General features: G+C 33.1%; 1 protein-coding gene, 1 long non-coding RNA gene and 1 pseudogene across 5 annotated transcripts; all 3 read right to left on the reverse strand.

Annotated features, from left to right (window-relative positions):
• Window positions 1–328: 328 nt before the first annotated feature.
• Window positions 329–2,714, reverse strand: LOC102668857 (uncharacterized). Of its 2 annotated transcripts, XR_001388066.2 has the most exons (4): window positions 2,302–2,714; window positions 1,233–1,314; window positions 775–850; window positions 329–646 (listed from the first exon to the last, which is right to left on the reverse strand). It is a non-coding gene; the product is annotated as an uncharacterized lncRNA (long non-coding RNA). The 2 variants fall into 2 exon arrangements; XR_001388065.2 differs by having other exon boundaries at window positions 1,233–2,714.
• A 7,078-nt stretch (window positions 2,715–9,792) lies between these two features.
• Window positions 9,793–12,918, reverse strand: LOC100781519 (probable serine/threonine-protein kinase WNK6; annotated as a pseudogene). Its single transcript, XR_005891020.1, has 7 exons — window positions 12,245–12,918; window positions 12,102–12,139; window positions 11,614–11,839; window positions 11,399–11,494; window positions 11,308–11,350; window positions 10,785–11,227; window positions 9,793–10,692 (listed from the first exon to the last, which is right to left on the reverse strand). The product of XR_005891020.1 is annotated as a probable serine/threonine-protein kinase WNK6 (transcript).
• A 234-nt stretch (window positions 12,919–13,152) lies between these two features.
• LOC100527290 (uncharacterized) lies at window positions 13,153–14,128 on the reverse strand. Of its 2 annotated transcripts, none has more exons than NM_001250704.2 (3): window positions 13,849–14,064; window positions 13,672–13,760; window positions 13,153–13,603 (listed from the first exon to the last, which is right to left on the reverse strand). In NM_001250704.2, exons 1-3 carry the CDS (start codon window positions 14,006–14,008, stop codon window positions 13,472–13,474), a joined length of 381 nt encoding a protein of 126 aa, NP_001237633.1. In that variant the 5' UTR covers window positions 14,009–14,064; the 3' UTR covers window positions 13,153–13,471. The 2 variants fall into 2 exon arrangements, with proteins under 2 accessions (NP_001237633.1, XP_014629822.1); XM_014774336.3 differs by having other exon boundaries at window positions 13,273–13,618; window positions 13,849–14,128.
• Window positions 14,129–15,250: the final 1,122 nt, after the last annotated feature.

Genomic DNA, 15,250 nt, shown 5'->3' on the forward strand with positions numbered 1-15,250 from the left:
AAAGGTAAAGGAAAGGGAAAATGTGATGCAACACATTATAATCTTCATAGGTAGCTTTGCAACTTGGTGGGGTTTAATCTTAGAATGGCATCAAATGAATGGTACTCGAAGGAGACTTTTTTGGTTGATGTGTGGCTAGTTAAATACAAAGTCTAGGGACGTGGCCGTGCATACTTCCCCACGATCGTCCTTGTCCATTTTGAATTAATGTTCTTTTTCAACTTTCAAGTAGGAGTGTAGGACCCTCAAATTAACTTCAGTTTGTTATTTGGTTAAATACAAGTCTATGATTGCTGGATTGGTTCTAAGGGCCAATTGAGAAACATTCGAAAATCTTAATCTGTGAATTGTGATATATGGCCAATCACTACTAGAAAACAAACTTTTTATATCGGTTATTTTCATCTTTCTACATCGATTTTGACGCATCATCTAACCTACTTTTAGCTAAGAGTGCGATCAATTTGACCCACAACATATGAAGCAAGTCCAGAGTCATCAGCCTGAAAGGATCATGACAAGAATTCAATTAGTGATAAAGAAAAGAAAATTAACCTACATAAATCATTCTGTGATGACGTTGTCCATCTTTCCAAGGTCCAATCCTTCAAAGTTCTTCAATGTCAAAAATGGTGGCAGTGTGAATCTGTAATAGACATTTTACAACTAATTTTAATTGCAAGGATAAGGCTGGAACTTTAAAGAAAAGCTAATCATATCGATGGTGAAAATGAGTACTCATACTCTAACCAAAACACCCAGTATTGACCTCACCTAATGGCATAAGGATATAAATGTTGTTGTAATGTATATTGCTAGCCATTAAAGTTGAAAGTTTTCAAGCAAGAATCTGCAATATAGAAGTCATTCAAGAGTTTTATACTTTCAGATCGTGTAACATGCATAATCATCGTAAAAATACCGGAATTAATACTTGCCATCTCTAAGACTTCACCAATTATGACCCGAATTTCCCTACTTTTAATTGTTATATGATTCCATGTAAGCATTCATGTATACAAGTGTATGGTTCTAAACACATCTCAATGTGTGCATCAATGTAAGCAGCAGAAGGGAAGATACTGAAACAGTATAGTACTCATGTCCAAATTGGAACTTGATTTGGTATAATCGATATAATTACTCCTTTATTTGAAAAATAAAATAAAAATAAAAAGGACTAGCTGAGCTAGATTTGCATATAAGGAAACTGAAGGCCTTCAGCAAACTACCTGAAGAATATTCAAAGCCTTTCTCATATCACCATTGCTAAGCCGAACAAAAGCTGCTAAGCCGCTGTCCTCAACATCAAGCCTAGTCAAATTACAAAATGGCAATCATCATATTGGAAGTTATTAAGTCAAAAACTGAATTACAACGTTGCAAATGTTTATAGAAAATTAACAATGTAGTGGAGTGATTATCCAATAACAAGGGCACAGATGTGAGATGCATTAGAGGAAGGGGATTAGCATGTACAAACAATTTAATATATGTTTCACGGGAATTAGCACCTTCCAATATCATAATTCCATTTCCAAATTCAGAGACAATGTCCTAATCAAATGGTGAGTTTTACTGCATGTATAGCTTATTGGTTTCCTTTCAAAATTTTATCTACAGGGACAAGGCTCCTCAATAACTTTAAAATCTAAAGTGAACCATAGTTTTGTGTTAAAAAATTGAGCACACTAATTAACTAAAAGGAATTGATATGATTCAAGGATTTGGAACACTTGCAGTTGAACTGTGCAAAAAGTTACAGAGACATGCACACACAAGTCAGGTCTTATATTTTTAGAACTGTTGGACCTGCATGCGCTTTCTATATCTCTGTCTGTACCTATGATTCAATTATCAGTATTAACTATTGAATATAAAATCCCTTTTTCCTGGAGTATTTCATTATACATACACAAATCAACGTAAGCATCAAGACTTTTATTCACTAGAATCTCTAGAATTGACCAATGGACTAGTATAGAAAGTAGGAACACACTAATAAGAGCAGAACCTTGAAAGCAAGCAACACTGATAAGCAAACACGGGTAGCATATTCAAACAAATTTCTGAAGCTTTCAAGTTCAATTATAGTGAATAACATAGATGGCCACTATAGCTAAGGCAATCACCACATAAAAACAAAGTAACTCAAAAGAATATCAAATTTGACAGCCAAGTTAAACATAGATAAACCAACGACACAAACTACAAAGAACTATTTACTACAGTAATAAAACAGTACACACAACTATATAGTAAGAAGTTACAACTAGGGGGATAAAAGGCAGAGAAGACAACCCAAATGATAAGCTGAGTGCTAGCAAAATCTTGAATCTGCTGGCGCACGACATCAATTCCTCTATCATCGGATGCATTGAGCTCCAAAATCATATTTTGGTACTGTGAACCATACAGTTTGCGTGCCACAACAAGAATCGTTGATGTTTTGCCCGTGCCAGGAGGGCCATACAACAGAAGATGGGATAAAAAAGGTCAAGTTGTGAAGGCAAAACAACTCCCTTGCAACTGGAACAAGGGATTTTAAACACATTTAAATAGTTGTTTGAATACACAGGCAAGCTAGGGATGACTCGTACTTACGAAACGTGCAAACTCAGGCCTAGCTAATGAGGGCGAGAGGCACAACACAGGGCAACAACTAGCAGTTTGATGTGGTTTTCGATCGGACAAGCGCGCGTGACCTAGGGCACTTATTTTACTCACGCCACAAAGACGGTCATTAACAAAGACCGTCGTTATTGTTACAAAATTGCCACTAGGTGTCATTCTACGATGGTTCCTTTTGCCCATCGTAGATTTTACAATGTAAATTTAAATTATAATTGTCTTAATTATAAAATTGTCACCGTTTGACATTTTAAGGTGATTCTACAGAATCGTTGTAGATACTGTGTCATAAAAAGCTGTTTTTCTAGTAGTAAATGTTATATGGTCACATGGAGCCCCAAGTGTTTCCTTGTAGACCACCTTCAATTTGATCTTCTATGGCAATTAAACTTCAAGGGAAGAAAGATGGTGTGGTGAGGAAGTAATAATATAGTCAAACATGGCAGAGTGATGTGTCATAAACGCTGACTGCTCAACTAAGAAATAGAGACACTTAAATAGTGTTAATTGTGTGTAATAATGTGTCAGATACACATCTATATTAGATATTGTATAAAGAATTTAAACTTACAATTTAAAGTGTGTATATGTTCTTGTAACCAAATCGTGTTTTAGTGTCTGGAGTTCTAGTTCAAGAACATTCAAATAAAATAGGTATGGAAATCTAGTTCAATAACATTCAAATATTATCATACGTGATATTCTCGTAACAGTCTATCATACGCGATCCCAGTTGCTGCTCTAAGATCCCTGGATTTGTATTGCAAGCAATTAATTAAGTTCGCTTAAGGACTGAGGATGGGATGCTTATCTGGCAACATGAAAGGGTCGGCAAGCATTTAAGAGAATCTAGTATCGAAGGAATATACAGTCCCACAATTTTAAAATTCATAATTACGAAGAGACTAAGCATAAAGTAAGATCATCCGTAATACGATCAAAAAGATCCTAGGGGTACAGTATTTGAATAATGAAGAAAAAAAATTAATTTTCTGTCAAAAACTTCATTAGACAGATTGAAATCTGCATTAGAATCAATGGAAGATTCTTGCCCCCACCCAAAACAAAAAGAGTAGTGGGGAAAATACTTTGAAAGTTGCATGTGTTTATTGAGGCAGTGAGCCCCAAGGCCTCCACAGTCCACAGTAGCTTTTAATGAAGGGCTGAGCTTAGATATGGTCCACCTCAAAGCTCTGTCATTTCATTTAATTATTATCCGCTTGGGGTTTGACAATACACTTTTGTTGTCCTTTTTATTTGTTAAATCACTGGCAAACTCACGTTCAAACTTCAGATAATGTATGTTGAGAAAAGTACTCTCTGAATGTTAAAAACTGTTTATGCAGACTTCAGAAGTCTTCCAAAATAAATAAGTATAAACAAACCCCTTGTATATTCTTTATGAAAGAAAATTTTCTACGAGTAAGGGTCGAATTATTATAAATATAAGTATTTTCTTTATGAATATTTTATACAGTTACATAATTATAACTCAAATTAAAAATAATTAGTTAAAATAAAACAACCTTACACCTAATGATTTTTCTCATTAACAAAATGTGAAAAATAAACTGTAGTGGAATCAAATAGGAGCCGTAGCTGTTGCTGATGATCGGAACAGGGAGGGGAGATGGAGGAAACCTTGAGGTCAGAATCCGAGTGTACGTAAAGTTGGTAGCTAGTAGTTTACTTACTGTAGGTGCACATTGACAAGGCAATGCAGTAGCACCTTTAATTAGGGGAATGGGTTGAGAGCTTCAAAAAAAAAAGGCACGATCATTAGCGTATGGACAAGTTCTTTTTCCTATATTGAGCGGGTCTAAAACTGTTCCTAGTTATTATTTATTTATTTTCTTTTAATTTTGTTTTCCAGCAAACAAATGCACCCTTGACCAGGTCATCAATACGGACTATGGGTCCAAAACATTCACCTAACCACAAAATAGATGACATAATGTGATAATGTTAATACAACCCCCTTTTGCTTTCCTTTGTTTCTATTGGTATTCGATGTATATGTCTTTTCCTTTTAAATATAACCTTTTTTTCCTTTCTTTTCATTATAATAATCACTTTATCCCATCCCATGAGGGCCCGTCCCAAAAAGCTTCCAACATTTGAAGAAGCATCCGAATTCCTTTGACTCAATCTCTTTATTCTTAATCTTCCCCCACTGCTTTTTTCTCTCTGCCAAATTACACCCCACATGAACTCTCAAACAAAAAACCAACCGGCTCTTCTCTGACATTCACAGTTTTGCATTTAATTGCCCACGTTTCAAGCCATTCCCTCCTCATTTTCCTCAAAACGTAGTTATAGTCACCACCCCAAAAACTTCATCTTCACTCTTCATTCTTCTTCACCACTTTGTTACATAATGGTAGCTCTACGTAGTAGGAGACGTAAAACTCTAATGCTCTTGCTGGTCTTGTTTCTCTGCATATTGGGGCACGGTCATGGATCAAGAACCACCAACGTCTTCAAATTGAAGCCAAAGTCTCAGCACACGGGTCACTTTTTTGGATTCTTGCCAAAGAGGATACACATACCGTTCTCCTCTCCTTCAAAGAAACACAATGACATTGGCCTACAAAGTTGGAGATCACCCTAAAGGTGACTTTAGGGTTTTTATTTCAAATTTCTTTTCAAGCAAACTGGTTAATTAACTGATGTACACTGGGGCATGAGGGAGTTTGATGATGACATGTTATTTTTTTTCTAGGGATGGTATTAGAATGATGATATGATCTATTAGCTGCATTTCTTTGAAGGAGATAATGTATGTTAAATCTCTATATTTTTTGGGGGCACTTTTGGAATATAGATCAATTATTATATATACAATGATGAATGATCAAAGCTGCAGAGTTTCTATACCAACATTCTTGATGTACATTAATGAAAACGTCTAGTATTATACTGTATAGCATTACCACACATGCATGCATTTGCTGTATTAATTTCTTGTACAACTATTCCTCTAAATCAGCATTCTGCAAGCTTCTCTTCAAATGAATTGGAACTTCTTTTCATTATTTTTATGCAATGTGGAGAATTAATTTTAAGCTTAATCATGTAAGTGATCAACCACATCAACGTTTACACTAGTCATTGAAACAAGTAGAGTAGACTGACACTAAATACCAACTCCGTTGAATTCACCTTTATTCAAGTAAGTTAGTATCTGATGCAATTGAATTTCAGAATTATGTGGTCCGCTTGCGTGTCTTACATTCTTTTAGATTTTTTTCTTAGTTATTATATATATATATATATATATATATATATATATATTAATTTTTCAGGAAATTATGCATATGAATTAGTTCTGTATTTCAGTTCAATAATTGATCTAAAACTTTCAAGGAGGATTATTATGTATCTTCCAGACCAGTGGTGTACTGTATTATAGTATATTACTACATGAGGCTTTTATCATTGACAAATATATACATATATATATTTTTAAACAATTCAAATATTTATGTTTGAGTAGTGTTAATTAGACAAAAAAATTATTCGGAATAAAAACACTGAACTAAGTTCAAGAGTTAATATCCAATACATAACGCCCTAAATTGGCTATGTGATAAGTGTAACTATTTCATATCATATTAATGAGAACATTTAATTAACTTCTATTTTATAACAAACAAATTTTATTAGAGATTTCCAAAATAAATAAAAAAATCATTTGTTGAAATAATTAAAATAGGAATACAAACAATTGAATATTATATTTTGATTATAACCAAACAAAACTGACCTAATTAAAATATAAAAAAAAGTCTTATAAAAGAATTAAAAAAAACATAAAATAACGAATTCTTTCTATGTATAAAGAGAATAAATCCTAGAAATTTTATTATTTTCAAGTTACAACGGCATATTAATCCAAATAAATGGTTTATTTAGTTTAAATAAAAATAATTTTTTCAATTATAAATGTTAAATATTAATTATATGGATTGTGAATGTCCTATTTACAACAAGTTTTAATTTACTGTATTAGTTACTAATAAAAAACAACTTTTTTAATTAGAAATAAAATAAAACAAGTATTTTTAGCGAGATTTAACCGCCTATGAGCAATCATATAAGTAAATTTGACACCACACTTTAATATAAAATTTTATGATTCGGGTTTATAGGTTTTATTCTCACTTATATAGTACTTAATCTTCCCATTTATACTTGATGCGAGACTTCATCTTACACATATAATCTAATAATCTTTCCCTTAGGTGCGAGTTCCTTCGACACTACTGTAGTCTCCCTTACCGTGAAAGTCATTTTCAATTCATGAGTATCCAATAATAGCCCTTAGAACTTAACCATGACTATCTCGACTTGTCTAGCCATTGCCGCCAACATGCTCTAATACATTGCACCACTCCAACACTTGTGGAACTTGCTACTTGACCTCCATGTATGGATTCACCCATGAGGAAGACTTTCGATATAAAATATCTTTATATCTATAGATTCACCATTGTCATTTCCTATTTGAGTCAGTCACCAAGTCAAACTTGACTCTGATACCAATTGATGTGAGATTGAGGATCGTGGAGAGAAACCAATGGATCTCGAACAATCATATAAGTGAATTTAACACTATATTTTAACCAAAAACTTTAAGACTCGAGTCTATGAGTCTTATCCTTACTTATGGTGTTTAATCTTCTCATTCTTATTTTTTTTAAAATAGTTTTTTTAAATAGTATATGTGGATCTATTGTGCAAATTATTATTACTAATTTTAAATATAAATTGCTAGATTATGATAAATAAATTAAAAGGCATATTTAAATTCATTGATCAATTTGTTTTCTACTATTCTACTTTTGATAAATACTGGATAATTAAGTTATTTTTGTAAACTAAAATTCAAATTACCACGTGGAGAAGTTATTTCTCTCTCTTTTTTTTTTTACTGATGCTGCTTGTACTTCTTTTCATTAAAAAAAGTAATCATTTTTATTTAATTTCTTTACTCGTGAGGAGTTTGTCATTCTAATTTTTAGTTTAGTTTAAATATGCTTAACTAAAATATATTAAATTCAAAATCAAGTGAAATATAAATTTGATGGACTTAAAACTTTGTATGGTATATTAATAAATACATTTTTTCTCCGTTTATAGTTCAACCAAACAAACTTTGCAGCCTCTTAAAGCCTTTTTTTAAAATAAATTGATGTGAGTTTTTATTAACTTATTGAATGATTTTCATTCCAAAAAAAATGTAAAAGAAAAATTTTATACGTATCAAAAGTTATATTAATATTCCAGCATACAGTTTTTTTTCTTTTCTTTTCCTTTTTAAAAAAATTACACGTTGAAGTGTTTTTATCTCTCGTATGCTTCTTTTTTTAAGGCATCTCGTATGCTTCTTTGGTAGAAGACATTCTATTATAATTAAAGCCAAACGTATTATCAGCGTTATAGATACCTTGCTGAGATAATGACTACTGATTGGAGTTTCATTGGATTCCACTGAAAAAGACATTGGAAGGAACATAAATGATAAATATAATACATTTTTGTCCACCGCTATATATGTTGCAGTATTTTCATCATTGGACTTCTCATTTTAATTTGTGTGGTTTTCGCCAAGAAATATATTTTCAATCTGAAATAATCATAAATCAATTAACGAATCCCTAGTTAATGCATGTTTTACAAATAATGGAGTCCCAAACCCCAAATAAACATGATTATTATTGAATCCTTGAAAGGTTATGTTCATAATATTGTTTCTTTCTTCTTCTTTGTTTGGTAATAAGGTTATGTTCACAATATTGTTTCTCTTCTATATCTAGAAAACAACCTTTGAATGAATTATCCCATACCCATTCCATACCTCAACTGATACACCTATGACGCAATTATCTTTAAATTAAATCATCTTCATACTAGATTTTTTTTACCTTTTGGATAAAGTCACCTTTGCTCGGTATTCACTATTCAATTTTCATTTCCAAAAATTACGGTCCCTTTGTCCATGACATTTTATTGGCACACTTAAACATATAATTGTTCCAGTTCCACCACAAGAATTTACCAAAAAAAAAAGTTCCACCACAAGAAAAAAGAAGATATTATTGTAGACACAGATAGTTTTCTTGTATATTTAGGGTCGATAAGTATTAATCAACGAACAATATGAGCCGCGGGATCGCTTCTAATTAGGAAGGCCATCCTTATCCTCTAATTCGGTGTCTGATATCGAAATGTCTATGGAATATTTTAAATTCAGGAAAATGAACCCCGAGACTTGCCATGATAGTATGATACTGCCCACACATGTTAGTTTATTATTTTTCAGTATATAATTTTTATAATATACTAATATTTTTATGTGTTAGTTTAATTTTTATTATAAATAAATACTTTTAGTAATTGTATTTTTTATCATGTCGGATATAAACCAATATGGTCCAGATTAAGCCAATCTAAGGATCCTATTATGAGATCAAATAATACATTTATCTGAAGGATACACGTACAACCTCCTATAATTTATACCATGGTTTTGGCCGGTCCCTATCACAAGATAGTCTTCCTAGTTATAGGTTCAGATAGCCTTCTCTCATGGGTTCGGTTTATGTCCCCCATGTCTCTTTGTATTTGGTTCTTCTTAATATATTTTGTGGCTTGTTTAGTTTGGGCAGTGGAGGGGGTGCTAACCTGGTTAGGATGCCTTTCACTACTCTTTGCTCTTGTAGGTCTGATATTGTTTAAAAAAAAGTCCCTATCACAGGATCCAAATAATATACAATGTGGTAGTTTTTTTCTTTTTTAAAAAAATTAACTGCTTCCGATAACTAATTAGGTATTGCATATTATTCGTATTTAGAAACTAAAAATAAGGTGTTACTAATTTCACAAGCATGGGATTAAGGAAGGTATCAAACAGATTAACTATTATTGGTATTTTTCTTTGCAAATGATTGTACCGACTGATTAAAATTTTGAGTCCATGCAAAACAATTAAGTAGCGTAAACATATGAAATTGATCACTTGGTTCAACCTCATTAGGGATGATTTTCTAGCTTTACTTTCATATCATGCATCTGGCACATGTTAAGATGACATTAGGGATAATTTTCAATAGATTTTTGCAAAGGAAATTGCTTGCCACAATAACTAATAAGTGAACCTTTTTCATCCAGAACGCACTACTTGCAATTGTTACTTAAAAGGATATTGAGAAGGGATGAGATACTACTAGTTATTATTACATACTAGAAAGGCAAAAGTAACTATTTTATGCTTGCATTGTTTTGTAAATGCCTCCTTGTAGTCTCCGTGATGTCCTGCTGTTTTCTTCTCAATAAATCTTCTATTTCATCCTGGTATTGTTGTTCAATCATCTCTAACTCTATTCTCAACTCATCCCCAGGTTCAAAGAAGGAGGAAGTACTAACGGGATGACAAGAGAAATTCATCGTACCATTGCTTTCCACGCATGGAAAACTCCTATAATCAGATGATGCCCTGAATTCAGATGTAAGTGAGCTTTGACTACTAACTTTAGGCAAGTCAAAGTCTGTAAATCCTGATTTAGCAGACATGAATGAAACTGTCGAAAAATGCTTATCATTGAAGTCAGATGTTGCAGAACTGTATGACCTATGTTTCTCAAAATACAAATCATTTGTCTTTGTTTCTCTTCGAAGACCAATGTTTGCACGAGACATAAACTTGTCACAAATCACATTATCATTGTTTTCCATTTCTGCTGGTCTTCCAGGCGAGGTAGAGAGACCTACATCTTCAGCCACAATTTGGCTAGAACCTTCTGAGCTATGCTTGTATTTTGCTAATTTTGAGTCTCTGTTGACTTGAATGAGTTAGTTTACCATTAGAAGAAACTAAATGATCAATCTCTACACAAGGTTTCCAATCAGGAAGCGAAGTTATCAATAACAAATCAATTAACTCTGCTATGAATTTAACATTCTGCTCAGCAAGTTCAAGTTGCTCAACCATTTCACTTGAAACTGAGATGGCAGTATAACTGTTGATGCAGAATATGAAATGAATATTTCTTGCCCGCCCTGCATTTTATTGCCAGATAACTTAACTTTCTATCAATATATTATAAACATGGTTTTGTTAAGAGTAAAAATCTACTATAAGTTATACTGACCATTCGGATCAGCTATGCGGAGAACTAATGATACAGACATTTCATCATTTTGTTCACCTTTTAGAAAAAATGTCACCTTCCTTCAACCTTCGTATCTCAACACATGGGGAAGGCAATGCATCATCAACAGAATCAACAGAATTATAAAGTAAAGTGGTCAATGGCGGCTCACTGGCATCACCAAGATCCATTGAAATGGATCTAACACGTGTACTGGCAGGACCTTCTGACATAAGACAATGATTTTCGAAGGTTCCATATTTAGGAAGAAGGATATCTGGTAATGGAAGACAACGATTCTTCAGTGAACCATTCACTTGGAGAAAATGGTCCATCAGAAGCTCCTTTGCTGACAATCTTTGAGATGCTGGGACAAGACATTTCTCAATAAATGATTTTACTTCTGGATCTTTGAGTTTGGAAAGACCAACAGACTTTATGCCCTGCAGTATTAAATATTATATGACCATAGAATCCCAGTAATAGCTTAAAGAAAAAGAATATTATCAATAAGAATATGCACAGATGAAACTTTCTTGTATATCCGAGCTGAGTTTCTACATTCACTGTAAGGATATTCAGATGTAACCAACTCAAGCATGCACATCCCAAACTAATATATGTCGGCTAATTCCTTATAATGTTCATCATACAGTTCAGGTGCCATGAACTCCGGGGTCCCTACTAGGATTACATACGTGTAAATATAACTGGTGTAGAAATCAAACAGCATCGAGGCAAATAAGTCAGAAAAAATCTTCTACTAGTACTCGTTCATTACAGCTATGAGATGGAAATGAAAAACATTTAAAAGGGATAGTGAACACACTTTCTGAGGCTCCCTGAGGTGAACAACTCAGTAATCAAGTTAAGAGTTCTGTGCTTGTCAACAATCCAGGAATTGTAGAAAGTTACTATGCTGTCGTGCTTCAGTGACTTCAATAGACGCACCTGAGTAAAGCCTCTCTAAGCCACCTGGTGTCGGTAATACATCATCAATCTGAACTTGGCTCCATGCAACTTCAAGTCCATTGATTTCATCAAACGCCTTGTAACTAATTAACCATAGATAAAGGGAAAAAATGCATATCTTGAATCAAATTTCACTAAAACAATAAATACTTGATGAAAATCACGAACCACAAAATGCTATGCATTATGTTCTAAACTGAGCAGGGCATTTCAAATGTCTTTTCAATTTTACATATGAAAAACAGTAAACCTTGAAGTAAAAGAATTAAATTACTAGTGAAGTACTGCAATAAAAACCAAAATAATAAAGAAACACATTGCTAAGAAAACAAAAACAATGGATACACAGTTTTGAAAGCTCCTTGGCCGATAACTTCGTTATACTGTTATGAATACAAAAAAAAAAAAAAAAAAACCATCACTTTAATGCATAGTTAGGTTTTATGTTAAAAAACACACAAAGGTAAAAGGAACACACAATTACATACCCTAATTTAGCGATTAGTGGGATCAATTTCAAGAACATCGGGATCAGGAGGCTCTAGAAGGCCTGCACTCCCTTCTGAGCTTTCTGTTTCCATCAAACTCATCTATGCTGTGAATATACGATTTCAAACTTTTGGAATTAAAAGTATTAGGCAAATGTTGACTAGTGCCCTTAGGGCATTAATCAAGGAACTAAAAGGAGAAAATTTTTCATTTAAATTTACAAAATTGCGTTAATCATAATTTTTTTGACATTGTCCTCAGGGCAAGAAGACCAAAACTATTAATAAGCAAATCAGATAAAGGAGTTGAAAAGCCAAAATGTTGCAGGTCTGAACTGATTGAGGCAAATTAGATAAAGGAATTAATGCGTTTTATTTTATTTTGGTGAATAAATGAATCGCAAGCCACAACCTCGTCTTCCTCTCTCACTAAAAACAGCTAAATTTTACAAGACATTCATTTCTAATACCATCCCTATTTATATACTACTTTTTCTCTTCTTCAATCATCTATCCCTGTTATCATTCTCCTCTCGTATTATGATATTAATATTTCATAAGCCCTCTCAAAATATTATTGATCTATGACTAAACTCTGGAGTATATGTTTTTTGTGAGAATTATACGCTCACTCTTTCTTTCCTCATTAATATAGGCAATGTTGTTTCGCAGCACAGATGTCTTACTATTTATTTGAAAAATTAATCCCGGCACTAATGTAAATATATGACTTAAAGTAATTTAAACATATCTTGCAATTACATCCAACAATTCAAAATTAATTCCATTAAAAAAATTCTGTAAAACTCTAAACCAAACGAAAATCAACAAAAGAAATAAATATATTAAATCATTCCTTGTAGGTAGATAATTCTACTGTGACTTTATGACACTTAAGACTCCTCCTTGCTCTCCAATAATGTGTGTTGTGGAGATCAAATCCTTAACTATTCCTGCAAAAACTCATTTGGCAACTATAAATGTTAAGGGATTATAAGTCATATATATGATATTCAACACACATAAAGTTACACTCATCAAATATAGCCACTAGCCAGCATAAATCTACATGAAATTGTCAAAATATATAAAACAAATACACCACTCTACACTGCAACACTGCCAGAGCAATAGTAGTCTTCTAACGGGAAAATAGATAATCACATATTCTCTGGCTGCACTTATTGTGGAGAAAGCACAAAGAAAAACACGTTTTCATTTTTGTCATCACTGCTGCTTCGAGACTTTATCCAGAGCGTCAAAAACATATTGCTGGGTTACATCTTCCACGATCACTGTCTTATCTCGTGACTTAGAACCAGTGCCTAAAGAAACTTGTCTTCGTTTCACACCTAAAACCTGCCACCACCGCAACTATCGTTACAGAACATTTGATTTTGCTACAAATTATTTTAATCAGAACTTACAGAACTGATGTAATCGAGAAGAGCCGCATTTGCTTCGCCATCCCTCGCAGGTGCGTCAATTTGCACTCCCACCGCTTCATCGCTTATATCTGCTTATTAAGAAAAGAAAATCCACAATCGCATTTATTAATTATAATCGAAGAAACGCGAAATAGAGAGATGGAGAAAGAGAAAGACCAGTTACGGATGCGGATTTGGAACCAGGTTTGGCGTGGATGGTTATAGCGACGGAGGAAGGAGGCACGCTCCGAATACAAGACGGAAAATCATTAGGTTTTTCCGACGGCGTTGTTACCTTAGGCTCCGCCTTTGCTTTTCCCCTCTTCGCCGGCGGCATAATTTAAAACGACGCCTTTGCGTGCAAGGAACGCCGTCGTTCTCTGGTTAATCAATAGCACTTTATGATGCGCGGGAGTACCTATTTTAAGATGCACTTTGTCACATAGGAATAGTATTAAAAAAAATTTTAATTGATTTTATTAATTTATTGATCGGTAAAATTTAATGTACTCTTTTGCCAATGAATTATTATGATTATTTCTAGTGGTTTTTAAATTTATGAAAATTTCTTTCACGATAAAAAAAAAACCATTATCTGTTCAGACTTATTCAATTCTTAGTGACCTCTAACATGTCTTGATAGTTTAATTGAATTGTTGAAAGATGTTTTTTTTTTTCTCTTATTGGGTTTTCTAATATTTTTTATGAAACTATTCATATTCTAATATAGAATGACGGTTATATTATTACCACTATTCCTTGATCTAGATTCATCTAATGTAATTATTAATACGATTTCAAATAAATTATGTGTGAATCAATGCATGCAAGTGGAATTTGAGAATGTAATAGGTGGGGTAAATCATTTATTTATTTTTAATTGTTGAAGAAGTGTTTAATGATTTAATAATCAATAGAATTTGTTTATTGTAGTCTTGTCAATAATAATGTCAATGATGTTAATAACAATGTGAGCAACAGAGACAAAAATACGATAATTTGTTTGTCTAATGACTAAAACTTACAATAGGTGTATTTGTGTTTCTTAGGAGTCTATTCTTGTACAATCCTCTAATAGTTTTAATCAAATGACTATTTCGTCTAACTAATAGTCTTTTTCTAGACCAATTTCCTTCCCAGTCGTTATACTGAAAGTAAATTCTATAAGTTGAAGCGGTAGGTTACTTAATAAGGGTTATACAGTAGAATTCTTAGTAGGAATTCAAATCCCATTATCAAGCCTTGAGTTGTCCTATTTTGGTCTTGGAAAGTAAGTTACAATCAAATTATTAAGATAGTTTCCAAGCATTCTATGAGTCAAGGGGGTGACTAAGCAAGTCCTATTGTAGTCCTAAGGAAGTCCTAATGTGGAAGAGCTGTGACTCTGGTGACTTTTTTCTAAAAGACACCTTCTATTCAGTCAGAACCCGAACACTTGAAGTTCTTTGGGATAAGGCCATTTGGCTCAGAGGAATAGCTCCTTATAAATCCTTTCTTCTTTGGCGCATTATTCACAATAGAATGTCCACTGATGAATATCTTTGGAGTAGAGGTTGCATAGTGGTGTTCATGTGGAGCC

The sequence above is a fragment of the Glycine max genome, chromosome 4 (genome assembly GCF_000004515.6).
Source record: "Glycine max cultivar Williams 82 chromosome 4, Glycine_max_v4.0, whole genome shotgun sequence".
Lineage (NCBI taxonomy): Eukaryota > Viridiplantae > Streptophyta > Magnoliopsida > Fabales > Fabaceae > Glycine > Glycine max.

Coding starts and splice junctions, on each gene's coding strand:
- LOC100527290 (XM_014774336.3), bottom strand. CDS start 14,008: ATGCCGCCGGCGAAGAGGGGAAAAGCAAAGGCGGAGCCTAAGGTAACA. Junction 13,761..13,848: donor CAAATCCGCATCCGTAACTG/GTCTTTCTCTTT, acceptor CTTAATAAGCAG/ATATAAGCGATGAAGCGGTG. Junction 13,619..13,671: donor TTCTCGATTACATCAGTTCT/GTAAGTTCTGAT, acceptor CTGTAACGATAG/TTGCGGTGGTGGCAGGTTTT.